An 18,646-nucleotide genomic window follows, 5' to 3' on the forward strand; every position below is an offset into this window, starting at 1 on the left:
GAACTCAGGCACTCCTGACTCCAGGCCACTGCACCACCTAGCCACCCTCTAAGTGAAGGCTTCTGAGATAGAATAGGCATTAAGGGTACACAGGCAGTGATAGAATGAATGGGTTAAGGAGGGAGCCAGAATTTTAATTTGGTCTTCTGATAAGCAAATCAGTCATTTTCTAGTATAATATTTATATAAAACTTTGAGGTTTGCAAAACATTTTACATATATTATCTCATTTAACTTGATGTTGCCTTTTTTTAGTGATTATTTTGATGTGAAGAAGGAAGCAGAGGACGGAATGAAAAGAGAAAACAGAAATGATACCATACTTTTGGTTTGGTTGAGTTATCTGCATGTATATTGAAGTATATATATTAGTTCAGTAGAATTGGTGATGCAGAACAGGAGTTTAGGTGAAAGATCTTGACAGGACATGAAACTGGATTCATCTGTGGAGTAGAAAAGAACATGGGATTTAGAAGAACAAGGTTTAAATCCTCAATCTGTAAATCCTAGGGGTTACTATGCTTAAGCCATGATCTTTCAGCCTGCTTTCTAAGGGATAAAATTTGTACTGTCTTATGGGGTTATTAGGAAAGTTCTTCATTAATTGTAGGACATTATATAAAAGTATAAACTATCAAGATGACAGTTAACCCCTTAAGAATGGGTCTACTTTGGAGAGACTATAAGAAAACAAAGTAGGAAGGGCATCATGGTATCATCTTAGAATGTTGAACCTGAAGCCTGAAAGACCTAGGTTCAAATCTACTTCTGGCTTCGACAAGGTATGTGACTGAGAAAAATCATTTAACTTCTCTCAGGCTTCAGTTACTTCCTCTGTAAAATGAGGAAGTTGGATTAGGTCCCTTCTGGCCTAATCTAAGACTGATCCTATGAGTCAAGCCTTGGGAAGTATCCTGGAGAGGGTCTGGAAGAACAATGGATGAAAGAGAACCAGGACACTTCTAGAAATTAAAGGGACACTTTGAAGATGAGGGTGAATAATGCAGCCTCGGGAAACTTTATTTTCTAAGGAAGGGGTCATTTACCATTAATAGGTCAGCTTGGTAAAGTATCAGAGAATAGAGCTGGCACCTTGCTAATTTTTAAAAAAATTTTTTAAACACAAAAAATACTTCTGAAGTATTCATTGAATTTAGTTTTGTTATATCCTTCTAACATCTTTAATTATCTTCAGAGCTGCTTTGGAAGAAATGTGTGAAAATACACCATCTTGAATAGATTAAATTCTAGTTCTAACACTTCAGATGCTCCAATAGCTTGCATTTTACACAGCATTTTGTTTTGCAAAATGCTTTATAAGTATTAACCCATATAAATCTTTAAAACACTTCTGTGTGGTGGGTGCTATTATCCCTTTATAAAGATTAGGAAGTCACAAAGTTAAAAAAAAAAATGTGTCAGGATTCAAATTTAGGTTTTCTGAAGCCACTGTGTGAGCAAGGGACTATCTCTGAGATACATTTCCTTGGGTGTAAAAAGGGACTATCTACCTCCCAGGTTTGTTGTGTTTTGTAGTGTTATGAGTATTTAATTAAAAGAAATGTTATGCTTCCTATCTATTTTTGAATTTTCAGTCAGGCTTTTGTGGTTTCCATTACTTGGCCTATAATCTATCCCTTTTATTCTAGAGAAGTACAATTTCCATAGTGGGAATCAATTATTTTCTAAAATGTTTAAATTTCTAAAAACTTTAAATTTCTTTTCCCGTTAAAGGCAAGTGGAAAGATAAAGCCACTGCGGGTACCACGAGGTGGTCATCAGGGTCGTTTTTCTTTCAGGAGCGATTCTGAGTTTTACAAGAGACAGAAGGCAGTCCGGCGGTCTTCGCAGGGGTTCCGAGGTTTATCCACCGATCCGGGCGCAAGGTGACGACAGAGAAACCAGCTCATCCGGGTCATTCTGGACAGTCCCTAGGTCACGGCTGTGGGAACAATGAACGTGGTGGGGTTGTTCGTCCGGGGGGAGCCCGGCAAAGATCCAGGGGGGCCTTTAGGGAAGCGCTTACAAAGCGCAGCGCAAAGCCGGGCATTGTTGGCGTTAGGCGGGAGGCAAAACCTGGGCAGGAACAAAGGAGGAAGGAAAAGGTCGGGGAGGCTCGAGCGGCCACCCTCTACTCTCCGCCAGCTCCTTCTGTGTCCGACGCGCGGGGGATCCGCCCGGCGGGCCAAGCCCCGGGGGAAGGTCAGTTCCTCCGAGGGCCTCAGTTTCCCCATGTGTTAAATGAGAGGGTCGGGGCCGACTCGGCGACTGACCCGCCCTATCTCTATAGAAGTCGCCGCCTCCCGGCGGCCGGCTTCCTCCCCACCTCCGCCCCGAGCCGGCGTCGCTTCCCCCCCCGGGGCGGGGCGGGGCGGGGCTCGGGAGGCCGCAGACCCGGAGCTCCCCCCACGCCGGGCTGGGCCAGGCCCGGGGGTCGGCGCCAGTCTCACACCGCGGCGTGGGCCTTCTAAGCCGTCGCTGAGGGAGCCTGAGTGGGTCATGCCCCGCCTCCGGGGCTTGACCCCCCGAAAATCAGGCCGCCGAGAAGCGGAAGGAGAGAGGCGGGGCCTGCCCATGACTAACGCCACAAACCCTCCCCGGCGGCGCGGGCCGCGCCAGTGACTCCAGCGCCCCGGGCCCCGGGCCGAGGCCCGAGTCCTGGCCGCGCACGCGCCCTGGCCTTTCTCCGGCCCCTCCCCTCCCCCTCTCCGGCCTGAGTGAGTGACGCCCATGCGCAGACCCTCCGGCGACGGGCTGACGCGGCCGGCGTGTGACGAGACTCGCACCAATCGACTTCCTTCCTCTCGTCCCCCTCGCGGCGTCTCGCGCCCGGCGATTCCCTTCCCAGAGTCCACCGCGCCGTGAAGAAGCGGCTCCTGCGGGCTGGGGGCATTTTGTGTCGGCTGTAGCCAGAGGAACAAGATGGCGGCGGCGGCCGAGTGACCGGGGTCCTAGCGGGCGGGACCCGGCGGCGGGTGGGCTACGCCCCGCTATCGCGCCTTCCCCGAGTCCGGACGTAGAGGAGCTGCTCACGCGGGGCGGGAGGGGGGCCACGGGAGTAGCCGCCGGGCCCGGAGCCACGACCGTCCCGGGAGACCGAGGCGGGAGAAGCCGGAACTCCCCCGCGGGACGCCTCGGCCTCGTCTGACTCTGGGGAAGAGCCTCTTGGCTTTGTATTCCGGGGGGGAAGAAGAGTGAGCGCCACCACCGCCGGCCCCCGAGGCTCGCGCCCGCCGGGTGAGACCCGCCCGTCCGCCTCCCTGCCCCCTCGGCCCAGGCCCCCCGCCCCCCCCGGCCCCGCTCCCCTCCCGCCGCCAGCATGGCGAGCAGCAGCGGCTCCAAGGCCGAATTCATTGTCGGAGGGAAATACAAACTGGTGCGGAAGATCGGGTCCGGCTCCTTCGGAGACATCTATCTGGCCATCAACGTCACCAACGGAGAGGTAACCCCCCGGGGCCGGCCGCGGGGCGCGGGCTAGGCGACCCTCGGAGAACCATCCCCCCCTTCCCCGGCTGCGGGGGCGCCTCGGGAGCCTTCCCCGAAAGGGTTCCAGAAACAAACGGGAGAGGCGTGTTGGGTCGGGGGCTTCGCAGCCGTTTAAAATCTACTACAGTCTATTCCCTAGATTAATCAAATACATGTACACACGCATATTTGTGTTTATACATGTGCATTTTCGTTTACATAAACACTTCAATTTTTTTAAAAATAATTTTTGGTCTCAAGATGCCCTCCGGACCGTCCCCGTTTTTCTCTAATCTTAACTAGGATAGCTTTCGATCCGCTCTCTCATTAGATTATGTTTGTTATATAAATAAATTTCAAAGCGTTCAGGAGAAAACATTTTCTATATTTGCATCGATGTTTTTACCATTACTATTATTATTATTATTATTATTATTACTGTACATTAGAGGGTGATTTTATTCTCGGCCTGAAGAGGCTCTGCTGAGGCCGATCGCCTCGCTTTTTAGCGAATACAAGAAAAGATTTTTTCTTTTCTAAATCGCCTTTTTTTCACTAGAAATTCGAATTGAGTTGACATTTTTTTCCCTCTATACCCCTAAATCGTCTCCTCCCCAGCTTGCCGATGGGGGTGTTGATGCCATCCCCTCTGTTTTCCCACAGGAAGTGGCAGTGAAGCTAGAATCTCAGAAGGCCAGGCATCCCCAGTTGCTGTACGAGAGTAAACTGTATAAGATTCTTCAAGGTGGGGTTGGCATTCCCCACATACGGTAAGAAAAAAGAGTCAGATGACCCGTGAAGGGCGGAAGGCATGGGAAAGTGGGCAGCTAAGGCACCTAACGGGAATACCTGAATCAGACTTCTTTCACTCTGTATGTGTTCAGGAACATCTGAGTCATGACCTTTTAAGTGACTGTGTGCTAGTGCCATTCGGGTTATCTGTAGTTTCCTTTGGATCCCAATTCAACCCCCTGAGAACCATGTTTTCGAGTGAATTTAAGGCGAAATTTATTCTCGATTGTCCTTTGGTTTCCGGCATCCTTACTGAGGCATTTTTCATACTTTTAAGTTTATAGAGAGCAGTTGATTTCATTCCTGTGAGGAGAGGTTGATTCTTGTTGTTATGTGTCCTGGCCGATTTTCTTGCAACCTTGACTTCAGCCTGGGGCAGTGAATTTGAAGGCTCAGTGACCAGGCTCATCCGATTAGCGCTGCTATTGGATCTGGATTGGGAAATGGCTGCTCTTTTGTTGTGTTTTTGTTCCAACATGTCTTCCTCCTCCGCTTAGAAAATGGCGGATGTACGTGACTCAACCCCATTTTCCTGCCCTTTTCTCTTAGTGTGTTAAAGTCTTACTTCCTTGCGTCCCCTCTCCATCACCTTAAAGTGCGTCGTCCCTGTGAAAGGAGAATATAGACTTTCTGAGGTCTAGGGGTGGCAGAACGTTTATGCATTTGTAGTTTCCGAACTAGGTGTGCAAGGGTGAAATTGTCAGATTGTTGGACCATGGCTACTATTATTTCCACAATTTCATTTAACTGTAAAATGTCTTTTAAGAGAGGAGGATTACTGCTTTTATCTCCAATGAAAAATGGGCATCAACATCTGAATTTAAACTTGGGTTTCTTGAAGACTTTACACATCTTGATAAATTAACCTGTTGAATTCTTTTTATAGCAAAACTGCAATGTCAGGAAAAAGTAGGCCGATTTCAGGTGTAAATGCTACTTAAAACCTTTTTATTCTTCATTTTTCTGTTAAACTTTATGAATTTTACAAAATTTGGATTTGGGGTTCATCAGAATATCCTTTTGACCACAATCCAAAGAATGGAATGACTAATTGTATCTTGTCACATGAAGGATTTCTTTTTTTAATTAAAATTTGCAGAATTCACATGGTTGATTATCAGTAATGGTCAGCTTGTCTTAAGGATGAGGTTTTATATGTTAATTCTGAGGATGTATGTACCAGAAAATTCACTAGTCACTTTGAATAATTTTCTGTTGTTTTTGTAGAAAAATGAAAAGGTTTTAGTAGTTAGTAAAATAATCATTAAGTTCTTATTGTGAGAACAACCCATTTTTATTTTGCCTACTTCTGTAAGTGAGAAGCAGCCAGGGGGAATGGAAAGAATGGTGAATTTGGTTCTGTAACTTGTTTTTGGTCAGTTCTTTAACATTTTGGGATTATTTCCTCACATAAGAAATGTGAAAAGAATTGGGCTGATTGAATTCTGAAGAATTTGAAGGTCTAAATCAATGATCCTAAAACAAAGCCAAGGGGATAGAGTGTTGGGCTTGGAGTTGTTAGGAAGACCTGAAATCAAATTTATCTCCAGACACTTAGATAACTCAGTTTCCACATCTGTAAATTGAGCTGGAGAAGGAATGGCGAACTACTGCAGTATCTTTAACAAGAAAACCTCAAATGGGATTATGAAGAATTAGACACAACTGAGAACAACTAAACAAAAAAATTTATTCTCAACCCTTTTCTCCTCTCCAATCATATGGGCCAAAAAAAGTGAAAATTTATTGTGCAGAATGGGAACCTGATACTTGTCATTCTTCAAGAAGGAAAAGTAGTGCAGAAGTATTTTCTGGTTTCTTTTACAATACAATTTATAAAGCAGTTTTTCCCCCTTGACAAAATGCACTAAAATTTGAATGTGTAGTTTTGTTGGTCATGATTGAAAATCACAAAATATGATGCAGTTTTTTTCCACATTGAGCACAAAATTGAAACACTCATGGCTTGTTTTTCCTATTACATTTTTTGATTTAAAAATTTAACTTTTCTTCTTCACCCCTGAAACATCAATCAAAGCTCTGTGTTCTCATCTATGTCCTTGTTCTTTCAAGGATGAAAAATTGTAACATATCTTTGCAACTATTATTCGCATTCTCTAGGGGATCCCCCTTCCTCCCCTTCCCAATATAAAGGGGGGGGGCTTTTTTCTTTTCTTCTGAAGTTGACAGGATATTGTGGGACAATGGGAAAAAATTGGACCTGGAATTGTATTTTAATTCATGATTCTAGCTTTACTTTTCTCATATGATGAGAATCTTGAAGAGATTTCAAAGGAGAATCTTCTCATGATGAAAAATGGAATGCATTTTCCTAAATTGATGGTTTATTTCACGATTTAAGTTAACATACACTTTTAAAAATTCATGGGATCATAGATTTTGAGGAGATTGTCAAGTTCCTTTAATTTACTGAGGTTATTAGTTATACCTAATGGGTAACAGCTGGCTAACTAACTTAATAGATCTGAATTCAAACTTAGGTGACCCAGCTGATAAAAAGCTTTGTTCTTTGTACTATGCTGTGCTGTTTCTACTGAATTTTTTGATAATAGGTAAGCCATTTAAGTGGTCTGTTAGTGATCTACAGGATTTCAGCACAGATGACCATCTAGTTTCTGTTAGGACATAAGGTCCTAAACAAGTAATTGAATAAGGTGGAGTCATGGCAGTTAAATTGGGTGGGGCTGGTGGAAATTACCATCTGGCTTCCTAGGTAAGGAAAGCTTTATGATTTTTAGGAACCATTTAGGAGGGAGAAATATTTATAGCTCCACAGAGGTAGATAGTCCAGAGTTCTATAATAAATTAGAATGTAAGAGAAGAAATGGGACTTAATAAACAGTCATGTTTATGAAATAAAAATATTTAAAATTCAATGGAAGGTTTTGTAAGAAAGATTAGCCTTAATCTTGATATGTTGTGATGGAACCCCTTTTCTGATGTTGTGAGATATTTTGTATTTTTCCAACTGCCCAGTTTGTGCCCAATTAAGCAAGATAATGATTTCCAAATCTTTGAAATATTTTTTATTTGTGTTCTATACTCTTCCCTCCCTCAAAAAGTACAAAAGTCATATATTGTGTATTTTATGAATGATTTTTAACTTTAATAATTTATGGCATCCTTGAGAAGTAATTTGAAATGGCCTTGAGTCCTAAACATGAGTTGTAAGTCACTGATTTACATAAAACTCTTCTCTGTTAGGGTCATTATTGTGTAATTTGGGGGAACTGTTTTATAGAATCAAAAGCATACTTCCCTTTTAGAGAACAGAAGCAAAATACTACCTCTTGGGATTTTGGGGGGGGGCACTAACAGTCTGTGATCCCTCACTTGACATCTGGTACTGAATTGATGACTGTCAAGACTTCAGATTTTGGGGAAGGGAATTATACTAAGATTCAAAGGTGAGATTAAAAGTTCTCCATCTTGTTCTTTTTCCACTTTCAGGTCTTCAGGAACAAGACCCATCTAGCAATCCATTTGTAGTTAGGTGAATTTCAAACTGGCTAGATGGAAATTAAAATGTTTAATGCACTTAGTGCAGTGGAAAGAGTATTGAACCTGGAGTTCAGAAGATAAGAAAATTCAAATATGCCATATGACTTAGTATGATCTAGGGCAAGTCACTTAACCTCCTGATTCAGTTTCTGTTTGCTCATTTGTAAAATGGAGCTAATACTAGCAGCCATCTTCCCAGTGTTGTGAGGAAGAAATGAGATAATATTTCTAATGTTTCCTTAAATCACCATATAAATGCTAGTTATTATCATTATTAGATGCTATTGGTGAATTGACTTCTAGGAATATAACCTTAGTTGAGATCAGAAATAAAATGAAACAACAATAACATTGCCCTACGTCTTTCATCTGGGCTAATAGTTAACTGATTTAAATGTCTTCAAAACATTTGTTACTTTGGGTGAAACCTGGGGAATAAAAAAGGATTCAATTTTTTTCCTTATTTTCTAATTATATGTAAAGATAGTTTTAAAGATTCATTTTTTGTTAAAATTTTGAATTTTACATTTTTCTTTTCTTGGCAATGTGTAATCTGATAGAAGTACATGTATAGTTATGTTAAAACATTTGCATTTTATCATTATTCAATCATTTAAAAATTGTTTAATTTTTATGAACCTTTTTGTGAGAGAATTTAGAAGTGCTTTCAGAATTTTGAATTAAAATAGGTGTCTTCCCCTTGAAAATTTAAGCCATTTTTTGTTAAAATTTTTATATTCTGTGAAAGAAAAGTTTTCAGTAGATAATTCCATAAATCCCCTTTATGCTTGTTTGGTTACTTGGAAGATTAGGTGTCACCCATGTCATGGTGGTCCCTGTTAATAGGAGAACACAGGATGAAATGCCTGATGGTGAATTTTCACCTGTGGCGTAGAATAGCATAATTAAAAATAAAAGATTTTAGAACTGAAAAGGAGATAATCTAGTCAGATCCATTTTTACAGATGTAAAAAATTTTAGCCCCAGAAGAATTCATATCTGATTAGTGAGTCAGTGATTATAAATCATTCACTTTGTTCCGACTTTACCACTTGCTATCAATTATGATAGTTAAATTCTGCTTTTAAACCCTGCTTTTGGATTTCATTCTTAATCTCTTTTGGGGGGGGGCAAGGCGATGGGTTTAAGTGATACAATGTCATACAACTTAAGTATTAAATGTATGAGGCTGGATTTGAACTCAGGTCCTCTTGAATCCAGGACTGGTGCTCTTTCCACTATAGCTTCTAGCTGCCCCATTCTTAGTCTCTTAATATCCAGTTTATGGGCTAAAACTTTGGCTCACCTTATTTTATGTGGGTTGAGAATGGAAGTGGGAAATCTGAATTCAGATATAACAAGACTGAATCTATTTACTTTGGGGTCTAAATAAAAGGGAAATATGTGAACCATGGTAAAGTGAGTGGTTGGGCATCCTTATTGAATGATTTTTTTTTTTTTGCTTTGTATGGAGGTGACCTTGAGTTGTTGACAACACTCCTTTGAAGCATGAGCTCTTGTAAACTGGGCAGGAAGAGGTTTGTTGTGTGACTTGGTGATGGGATATGTATGTCTCTCTGAGGACCAGCTTATCAAAGTTTAGAGAGAGAGGTTCTTTTTCAGCTTGGCTTAAGGATGAATTTATTGGCCAAAGCAATTCCCAAAGATTATGAATGTATTAAATTGTGGTCTTGGTTATGATCCCTATTGATGGGAGATAGTAACCATTCTCATGAAATTGTGGGTCTTTTCATTGGATTTTGAAAGAATGATTTGTCTTCCAGATAAGAAACCTAGAAGGGTCAGCAGTCTGCTCTTACAAAGAGTATTAGATTTTGAGGTGGAAATCCTGGCTTCTAATTTTGACTCTGCTACTTAGTGCTTATAATTGACCACATGCAACTATTTAGCCCTCTGGACCTTACTTGTATTTATCTATAAAATTTGTGTATTTATAAATATATAAATTTATCTGTAAAATAAAGAGCTTCCCTTTCAGAGGATCCCTGGGGATCAAAGTAATAAAATGTAATTTGCCTATTAAAATATTACCTCCCTTTTTCTAATTGTGTGTCCTTGTGATTTTCATATATTTTCAAATAACACAACAAATTAGATGCAGAAGCAGAATCATCTTCTCTTAAGCCAGACATTAAAGAAATTTGCAAAAAAATAGGTAATACCTCGCACTCTTCACTAAATTTTTTTTTGTCTTAGTGTCTTAGAAAAAGTTATTTTATGTTAATGTATAATTAGTTTATCGTTATAGTAAATGAACTAATAGATAATCATAAATTTTTGTTTATTTTACCCCAGTATTTATAGGTGTTAAACACATAAGCAAAAGCACTTTGGGATTCTTTTTTTTGCAAGGCAGTGGAGTAAAATGACTTGCCCAAGATCACACAGCTAGGTGATTAAGTGTCTGAGGCTGGATTTGAACTCTAGTCCTCCTGACTCCAGGGTGGTGCTCTATCCACTGTTAGTCAGTTTAGCTGTTCCTTGCTATAGGATTCTAAATAATTTTTTTAAGAATGTAAAAGTTATGAGACCCCGTTGTTTGAAAATTGTTGAACTAGATGATTCTTAAGCCCCATTTCAACTCTCAAAGCTGTAGTTCTTTGAAAAAAAAATTAAAGGTTGTGCATCGATGGGCTTAATGGTTGGAAATTTGAACTTTTCCTCCCTCTTCTACAGACTAATCACTTCACGTCTACTATTTATAACCTCCTAGTACATAGGTTATGCATATATAACTTATGTTAAACATATTTCCATATTAATCATATTGTGAAAGAAAAATCAGAACAAAAAGGGGAACAGAACAAATTTTTTAAAATTGGAAGATATTTTGTTTTGATCTGCATTCATTTTCTTTTAATATATTTTTCCAACTATGTGCAAAGATAGTTTCCAGTAGTCATTTTTTTGGTAAGGTCTTGGTTTCCCCATCATCCCCCCCCCACCAAAAGTCATAGAGCTTCTTTTTTTTAAAATTTACTTTTCCAATTACATGCAAAGACATTTTTCAACCATCATCTTTTTTTTTGTAAGTTTTGGGTTTCACATTTTTCTCCCTCTCTAAGTCTAAGGCAAGCAATTTGATAACAATTATACATGTGAAATCATTAAAGATATTTCTATATTAGACATAATTGTGTTTTTAAAGAAGCAAAAAACTATACTTCAATTTACACTACAGAGTTCATCAATTCTTTCTCAGGAAATAGAAGGTTTCATTCATCATGACTCCTTTGGAATTTTCTTGGATCATTGTATTGATCAAGAGTAGTCTTTTCACAGTTTGATCATCATTGTGCTATTGCTTTTACTGTATACAATGATCTCCTGGTTCTGCTTTCTTCACTACATCAGTTCATCTTCCCATATTTTTCTGAAATTAACCCCATCATTATTTTTTCTTCTAAATTTATTTATTCCATCTACATGTGAATATAATTTTCAATGATCTTTTTTTGGTAAGGTTTTGAGTTCCACATTTTTCTCTCTTCCCTCCTTCCTTCTTCCCCTCCTTAGAGTATTCTCTAATATAGGTTGTACGTGTATAACTTATGTTAAACTTTTTTTTTTTTAGGTTTTTTGCGAGGCAAATGGGGTTAAGTGGCTTGCCTAAGGCCACACAGCTAGGCAATCACTAAGTGTCTGAGACTGGATTTGAACCCAGGTACTCCTGACTCCAAGGCCGGTGCTTTATCCACTACACCACCTAGCCGCCCCTTCGTTTTCTTTTAATATATTTTCCAACTCTGCAAAAATAGTTTCCAATAACTTTTTTGTAAGGCCTTGAGTTCTGTATGCCCCCCCCCACAAAGAGCACTGTAATATAGTCAATATTAATCATATTGTGAAAGAAGGATCAAGACCAAAAAAGGGGGGATCATGAGAAATTTTTGAAAATAATAAGCTTTGGTCTGCATTTAAATTCCAGAGTTTCTCTGGATGTAGATTTTTTTTTATCATATTTTCCATTCATAGATCATCACACACTATAAATGTTTGTATAAGGATCTACTGTGTAAGGATATGCTTGTATAAGGTTCTGTTGGATCTGCTTGCTTCACTCAGTACAGTTCGTGCAAGTCTTTTCCAGACTTTTCTGAAGTCCTGTCCTCATGATTTCTTACAGAAAAATAATCGGTCACATTAATATATATAACAATTTGTTCAGCCATTCCCTAATTGATGGTTATCCCCTGAATTTCCAGTTTTTTGCCACTACAAAAAAAGCTGTTAAAAATATTTTTGCTCATTTGGGCATTTTACTCTTATGATCTTTTTAGAATACAGATGTAATAGTGGTTTTACTCCATCTCTTACAACACAGTAATACTCCACCAGTCATATGTCACAGCTATTCCCTAATTGATGGGAATCCCCTCAATTTTTATTCTTTGACATCACCAAAAGAACTGTTAAAAATATTTTTGTACATAGAGGTCCTTTTGATTTTTCTTTTCCTTTTTTTAAAAAATCTTTTGGGATACAGATTTGGATGTTGTATTGTTGGGACAATGGGTTACCTCCTTTATGGTTGGGCATAGTTTCAACAGAATAATTGGATACACATTTCTACTTTTACTCCACCAACAGTTCATTAGAGTACTTAATTTTTCCTCATGCCTTTCAGCATTTGCCATTTCTAATAGTTATGAAGACAGCAATGACTTGCTAAGTATATACCATACTTGACAAATTTTTGTTGGGCAATGTGACCCAGAAGAGCTAAATGGTTGGACACCCTAGCATAAGCTTATGGGAGATTTTTACTAGGATTTTTAAATTTATTTCCATTTGCATTTCTTCCAATCAATAATTTACAGCATTCCTTCACATGACTATAAACTTCCCCATAATTTAATGTCTTCTGAAAACTTGACAGTTATTTCCCATTTATCAATTGAACGTTTTGACTCAGTTCCCTATATATTTGAGAAAAGAGACTATCAGAGATACTTGTTATAAAAATTTTTGATATTGCTTAATTGTTTATGGTACCTTTTTTATCGAAATGGGGTTTCCCTGTTTTTTAAGAGTCCTTTTCTTCAGTAAATTTTTGTGCCCATGAGGTCAATTATATTTTTTCAGGTATTCAATGTTTTTGGGTGCCTTTTTATTAAAGATATTATTTGAGTTTTAGAATCTCCCCCCAATCTTACTCTCCCCCCGTCACTGAAAGCAATCTGTCAGTCTTTACTTTGCTAGGAATTCTTATTGGGCTTGGGTCCAACTTGCATTTTGAGACTTTGCTTGAAGTTGTTTTCACATTGTTGCCTTCTGAGTTTTTGTCTTTCGTGTTCCCTGTCTCTCTAGTTAGCTTTTTATGTTCAAATTCTTTTTTTGTTGTGTTTTACTCATTTTAAAGTAGCTTGGAGAATTTTTTTTACGTGGGGAATCTTTTTATTAATTTTTTATTAAAGTTATTTATTTATTTTGAATTTTACAATTTTCCCCAATCTTGCTTTCCTCCTCCCACCCTCCACAGAAGGCAGTGTTAGTTGTTTTTTTTTTTTTAGGGTTTTTTCAAGACAATGGGGTTAAGTGGCTTGCCCAAGGCCACACAGCTAGGTAATTATTAAGTGTCTGAGGTCAGATTTGAACTCAGGTACTCCTGACTCCAAGGCCAGTGCTCTATCCATTGCGCCACCTAGCTGCCCCAAGACAGTGTTAGTTTTACATTGTTTCCATGGTATACGTTTATCTAAGTTGAATGTGATGAGAGAGAAATCATATCCTTAAGGAAGAAACATAAAATATAAGAGATAATAAATTATATAATAAGATAACTTTTTTAAAATTAAAGGTCTTACTCAAATAATAACTTAAATAAAAAATTAAAAATTTTGCCTGATTGTTGCATGGAATGAGTAAGTCCATCAAGGTTGATCATCGCCCCCATGTTGCTGTTAGGGTGTACAATATTCTTCTGGTTCTGATCATTTCGCTCAGCATCAGCTCATGCATATCCTTCCAGGCTTCCCTGAATTCCCATCCCTCCTGGTTTCTTTTTTATTATTAAAGATTTTATTTATTTTGAGTTTTACAAATTTTCCCCCAATCTTACTTCATTCCCCCCCCCCCGAAAGCAATTTGTCTGTCTTTACATTGTTTTCATGTTATACATTGATCCAAATTGAGTGTGATGAGAGAAATCATATCCTTAAGGAAGAAACAAAAAGTATAAGAGATAACAAGATCAGACAATAAGATATCTGTTTTTTATTTTCTAAATTAAAGGGAACAGTCCTTGAACTTTGCTCAAACTCCACAGTTCTTTCTCTGGATACAGATGGTATTCTCCATTGCAGATAGCCCAAAATTGTCCCTGATTGTTGCACTGATGGAATGAGAAAGTCCATCAGGGTTGACCATCACTCCCATGTTGCTGTTAGGGTGTACAGTGTTTTTCTGGCTCTGCTCATCTCACTCAGCATCAGTTCATGCAAATCCCTCCAAGCTTCCCTGAATTCCTGTCTCTCCTGGTTTCTAATAGAACAATAGTGTTCCATCACATACATATACCATAGTTTGCTATAGCTTGGATAATATTATCATTCCTTTCCTATATCCCTCCACCAACCTTAATAAATTTTTCATGTAAAATCTGTATGTTGCTTTCTTAGGTATATCAGAGGAGAGGTCCTCTTCCTTACCACACCTCAGTCTTGTGATCTTTCTAGTAGATTTTCCTGTGGAATTATGTCAAAATTTTGTATATTGCCTCAAAACCTTTTGGGTGATCTTAGATGCAGTGATTACAAATTCTTTTCAGTTTACCTGAGGAGTAGCTAACAAAAGAAATACTTGGTTACTTGAATTTTAATGAACATCTCAAGACTTTAAAAAAAATTTTCATATTATTCATTTTTAAATTACATAAATGTTTAATTGATTTCCAATTGAATATAGTGTAGTTTCTACCCGTCTTTTTTTGTTTGTTTGTTTATTTTTTAGGGTTTTTTGCAAGGCAAACGGGGTTAAGTGGCTTGCTCAAGACCACACAGCTAGGTAATTATTAAATGTCTAAGGTCAAATTTGAACTCAGGTACTCCTGACTCCAGGGCCGGTACTCTGTCCACTAAGCCACCTAGCTGCCCCATTCGTTTTTTTTTTTTTTTTTTTTTTTGCAAGTCTTTGAATTTAAATTTTTTTCTCCTTCCCTTCCCCTCCTCCAACAGAAGGCACTCTGATATAGTCTTTACATTAGCTTCCATGATATGCCTAGATCAAAATTTAATAATATTTGAAAATTTTTAATAGTTTACCCCCTGTAAATGTTATTTTTTGCATGTTTTATATATACTTTTGGAATGATTATAGTTCAAAATTATTTGAAAGTGTTAAATCAGTTGAATCGTGTGTTTAAAGTGTGTAGGCAATTTTGGCTTGCTTTGGGGAAATGTATACCTGTGACTCCTTGATTTAGGGTTGATGAGACAGAAAGGATGTTAGATGTTTGTCTAGTTCTCATGGCTGTAAATAGAACAAGGATTCAAAACTGGTTTTCTCCTATGCTTTCCTTGAAATACAAGTCTTCTATTCTAAATTTAGTTTAAGCCCTTGAATTTAGATAATGTTTTAGATTTCTGATATCTAGGCTTATTGGAGTTCACTGAGTTCTGCAATATCCCTTAGAATTCATTATCTAGGGGCAGCTAGGTGGCGTGTGGCATAGTGGATAAAGCACTGGCCCTGGGTTCAAATCCGATCTCTGACACTTAATAATTACCTAGCTGTGTGGCCTTGGGCAAGCCACTTAACCCCGTTTGCCTTACAAAAAAAAACCTAAAAAAGAAATCATTATCTAAAATACTTTTCGTCTGGTTCTTGCTTAGCAGAATTGGGAAATTGAGAGTTTCCCAGTTTATTTGACGGCGAGTTTTTTTTTTTGGATATCTTTATGGAGAATATTTCAGATTAAAATAGGTATAAAGTAAACTACAGTGAAGGACTAAATCCATACAATAAAACTTCATTTAAAATTGTAAAATTTATTTTAGCTCACTGGCTGTACAAAAGCAAGTGGCCTGTAGTTTTTTTTTTTTTTGTCTCTTAATTTTAGATGTTTCTAATTTAGATTGTGAGGTTTGGGAATGCTTCCTTTTTGCAAAGCAAATTTTTAAACAGTAAACTTGCCACAAAGCACTATCTATCCAGTCCATTTTTCTCTTTTTGGATAGAATATTACCATAGATAGACTCATTTGAAAAGAAGCAGATTTGGCATTATTCTATGAATTTATTTTTTTGCATGTCAAAAAGCACTGACCTTCATTTTTGGAAATGCTTCTTGGTTCTGTATCTTGAAGGCTTTTTAAAAATTATTTTTGGAAATATTCCACACATACAACATAGATTGAAAATGTGGTTCCACTCAGCTGAATCTTGCTGGGATTTTGTGGGACCTTGGTCTTGACCTGGATAAGACTGGATCTCTTAGTTTTTGTGGGTATTAGACATTTGGCATTTTTTAAATACCATATCAACCAAGTCAAACTGCCATGTTTCAAAACTGAGTGTGCTGAACTAGATTAAAATGTAATTGGAAGACATTTACCAAAATAGGTGGAAATATGATTAAAGTGTGGATAATATTAATCTATGACATTCTAAGCCCATGGGGATCTGTTTATATTTGAGTTTGACATCACTGATGATGAAGTATTTTTTTTTTTTGGTAAATATTTTTTCAATTATATTAAGTTAGTTTGCAATATTCATTTTTTTAGGGTTTTTTTTTTTTTTGCAAGGCAAATGGGGTTAATTAAGTGGCTTGCCCAAGGCCACACAGCTAGGTAATTATTAAGTGTCTGAGACCAGATTTGAACTCAGGTACTCCTGACTCCAGGTCCAGTGCTCTATTCACTGTGCTACCTAGCCACCCCTTGTTTTTAAAGATTTTAAGTTTCAAATTTTTTCCCTCCTTTCCCCTCTCCCTAAAATGGCAAGCAATCTCACGTGGTTGGTTATACATGTGTAATCATGTTAAACATTTTCACATTAGTCATGTTGTGAAAGAAGCAGAAGGAAAAGAAAAACAAAAGAAAGTGAAAATAGCATGCTTCAATCTGCATTCACACTCCATCAGTTCTTTGAATGTGGATAGCATTTTCCATCACGAGTCTTTTAGAATTGTCTTGAATTGTATTGCTGAGAAGAACTTAGTCTTTCATAGTTTATCAACACAGTTGCTCTCCTGTTTCCACTCTTAATAAAACTGGTAGTCTTTTAGGTCTGTTTATAGCATTATGATATACCACAGCCATCTTTATCCTTACCCTCCCTGCAAGTGTGGATTAATTTTATTCATGTTGAAAGGATTGTTTTCTGTTAAGGGTTAGTACGTAGCACATATACTCTGAATTTTACCCCATATTTTGGAAGCATTTATTTGCCCTTGCCCAATTAGAAAAATGCTAACAAATTAATAAAAATGAGATGGGAAGGGGGTTGTATGTATGAATATTTGACATCAGGCAGAATTTATACTCTTAAGAGGATCCATTTACACGTAAACATAGGCTAATGATAAGTAATCTTTACTTGAAGAATTGCCATAGAGGCCAGATTTTTTTTCTTTTTAAAAAAATTGTAGGAGGGGTTTGGGGGACACTTTGAAGTTATTCTCAAAATACTGAGGGAAATAGGTGGGCTACCCCTGACTTAGTTTTTCTTATTAAGACTATTATAATGTATCACTTATTCATTACTCAGTACAAAACCCTTTTTGACTATTTACATTTTCATTTTGCATCTTTATCTTTCAGGATATGATCTACATAAATTTGTTTGCTCTTTTAAGGACTTTATTATTTGTGCTAAAAAATAAAGCTACATATTTTAGGATAATATGCAGACCTACTTCTCACTTAACATTTAGTTCATAGCAATGAAGTTTGTACTGTATGTTAATTGTGCCACATGCCAATCTTCTGCTTGTGTTTTTAAAAAATTATTTTAAGGCAACTGGATTAAGTGACTTGCCCAAGGTCACACAGCTAGGCAATTATTAAGTTTTTGAACTCCTAACTCTAGTGCCAGTGCTCTATCCACTGTGTCACCTAGCTGCCCCCTGTTGGCTTTTTTGAAAAAGAATGGAAAAAGAGGGATTCTACATGGAACTGTAACTGATATGTACCAGCTTGCTTATTTTTTTTAAGTATGCAAATATTCACTCTCTTATTGACTTATTTCCTTTTCATTAAAAAATAACAAAATATACCATGGGTGACTCAGTTTTTTTTTTTTCCCCCTTCTACCCTAACCCTTTTCCCCCTTATACTCCTACTCTAGCCACTGTGGAGGGGAAAAATGAAAAACAGCCTTTGTAGCAGATACACATTTAAGCAAAATAAAGTCTCAGTCTGAATAAGAAAATTTATTATCTTACTCTGTATCTTTTATGCATATCTAAACAGGCTTTTTTTGGCATTTGCCAATTTTATTATTTGAAATGATAAAATAATCCATTATGTTTGTAACATAATTTGTTCAGCCAGTCCTTATTAAGTGGACATTCTCTTAGTTTCCTATTCTTTACTAGGTCTTTACTACTAAAAAGGAGTTGCTTTTGAACTTTAAAGATATTTTTCCCTTTCTTTGGTCTCCTTTGGCCTAATAGGGACATTGCTATCCACAATGTTATCCTTGTATAGATTGTTCTCCTAGTTTTTCCTTACTTCTCTTGACATCATTCATAAAAATCTTTTTAGTTTCCTCTGAAATTGTCCAATTCTTATGTCACAGTAATACTCCATTATATTCATTACCACAATTTGTTTAGGTTTTGCTCAATAGGAGGGTCCCCCTTTAGTTTACAATTTGGGGTTGCCATGAAAAGAAAATGTCAT

General features: G+C 37.9%; 1 protein-coding gene across 5 annotated transcripts in view; it reads left to right on the forward strand.

The window, feature by feature from the left end:
- Positions 1 to 2,409: 2,409 nt before the first annotated feature.
- CSNK1A1 (casein kinase 1 alpha 1) overlaps positions 2,410 to 18,646 on the forward strand; it is a 52,701-nt gene continuing 36,464 nt past the window's right edge. For 2 of the 5 annotated variants that reach the window (XM_074212664.1, XM_074212665.1), the window contains exons 1-2: positions 2,416 to 3,442; positions 4,129 to 4,235. In XM_074212664.1, the coding sequence (XP_074068765.1) occupies positions 3,320 to 3,442; positions 4,129 to 4,235 (230 nt within the window). In that variant the 5' untranslated portion in view covers positions 2,416 to 3,319. Of the gene's footprint in view, positions 3,443 to 4,128; positions 4,236 to 18,646 lie in introns of all 5 variants that reach the window. The other 3 variants (XR_012473777.1, XR_012473778.1, XR_012473779.1) reach the window with 3 other exon arrangements.

The sequence above is a fragment of the Macrotis lagotis genome, chromosome 1 (assembly GCF_037893015.1).
Source record: "Macrotis lagotis isolate mMagLag1 chromosome 1, bilby.v1.9.chrom.fasta, whole genome shotgun sequence".
Taxonomy (NCBI): Eukaryota; Metazoa; Chordata; class Mammalia; order Peramelemorphia; family Peramelidae; genus Macrotis; species Macrotis lagotis.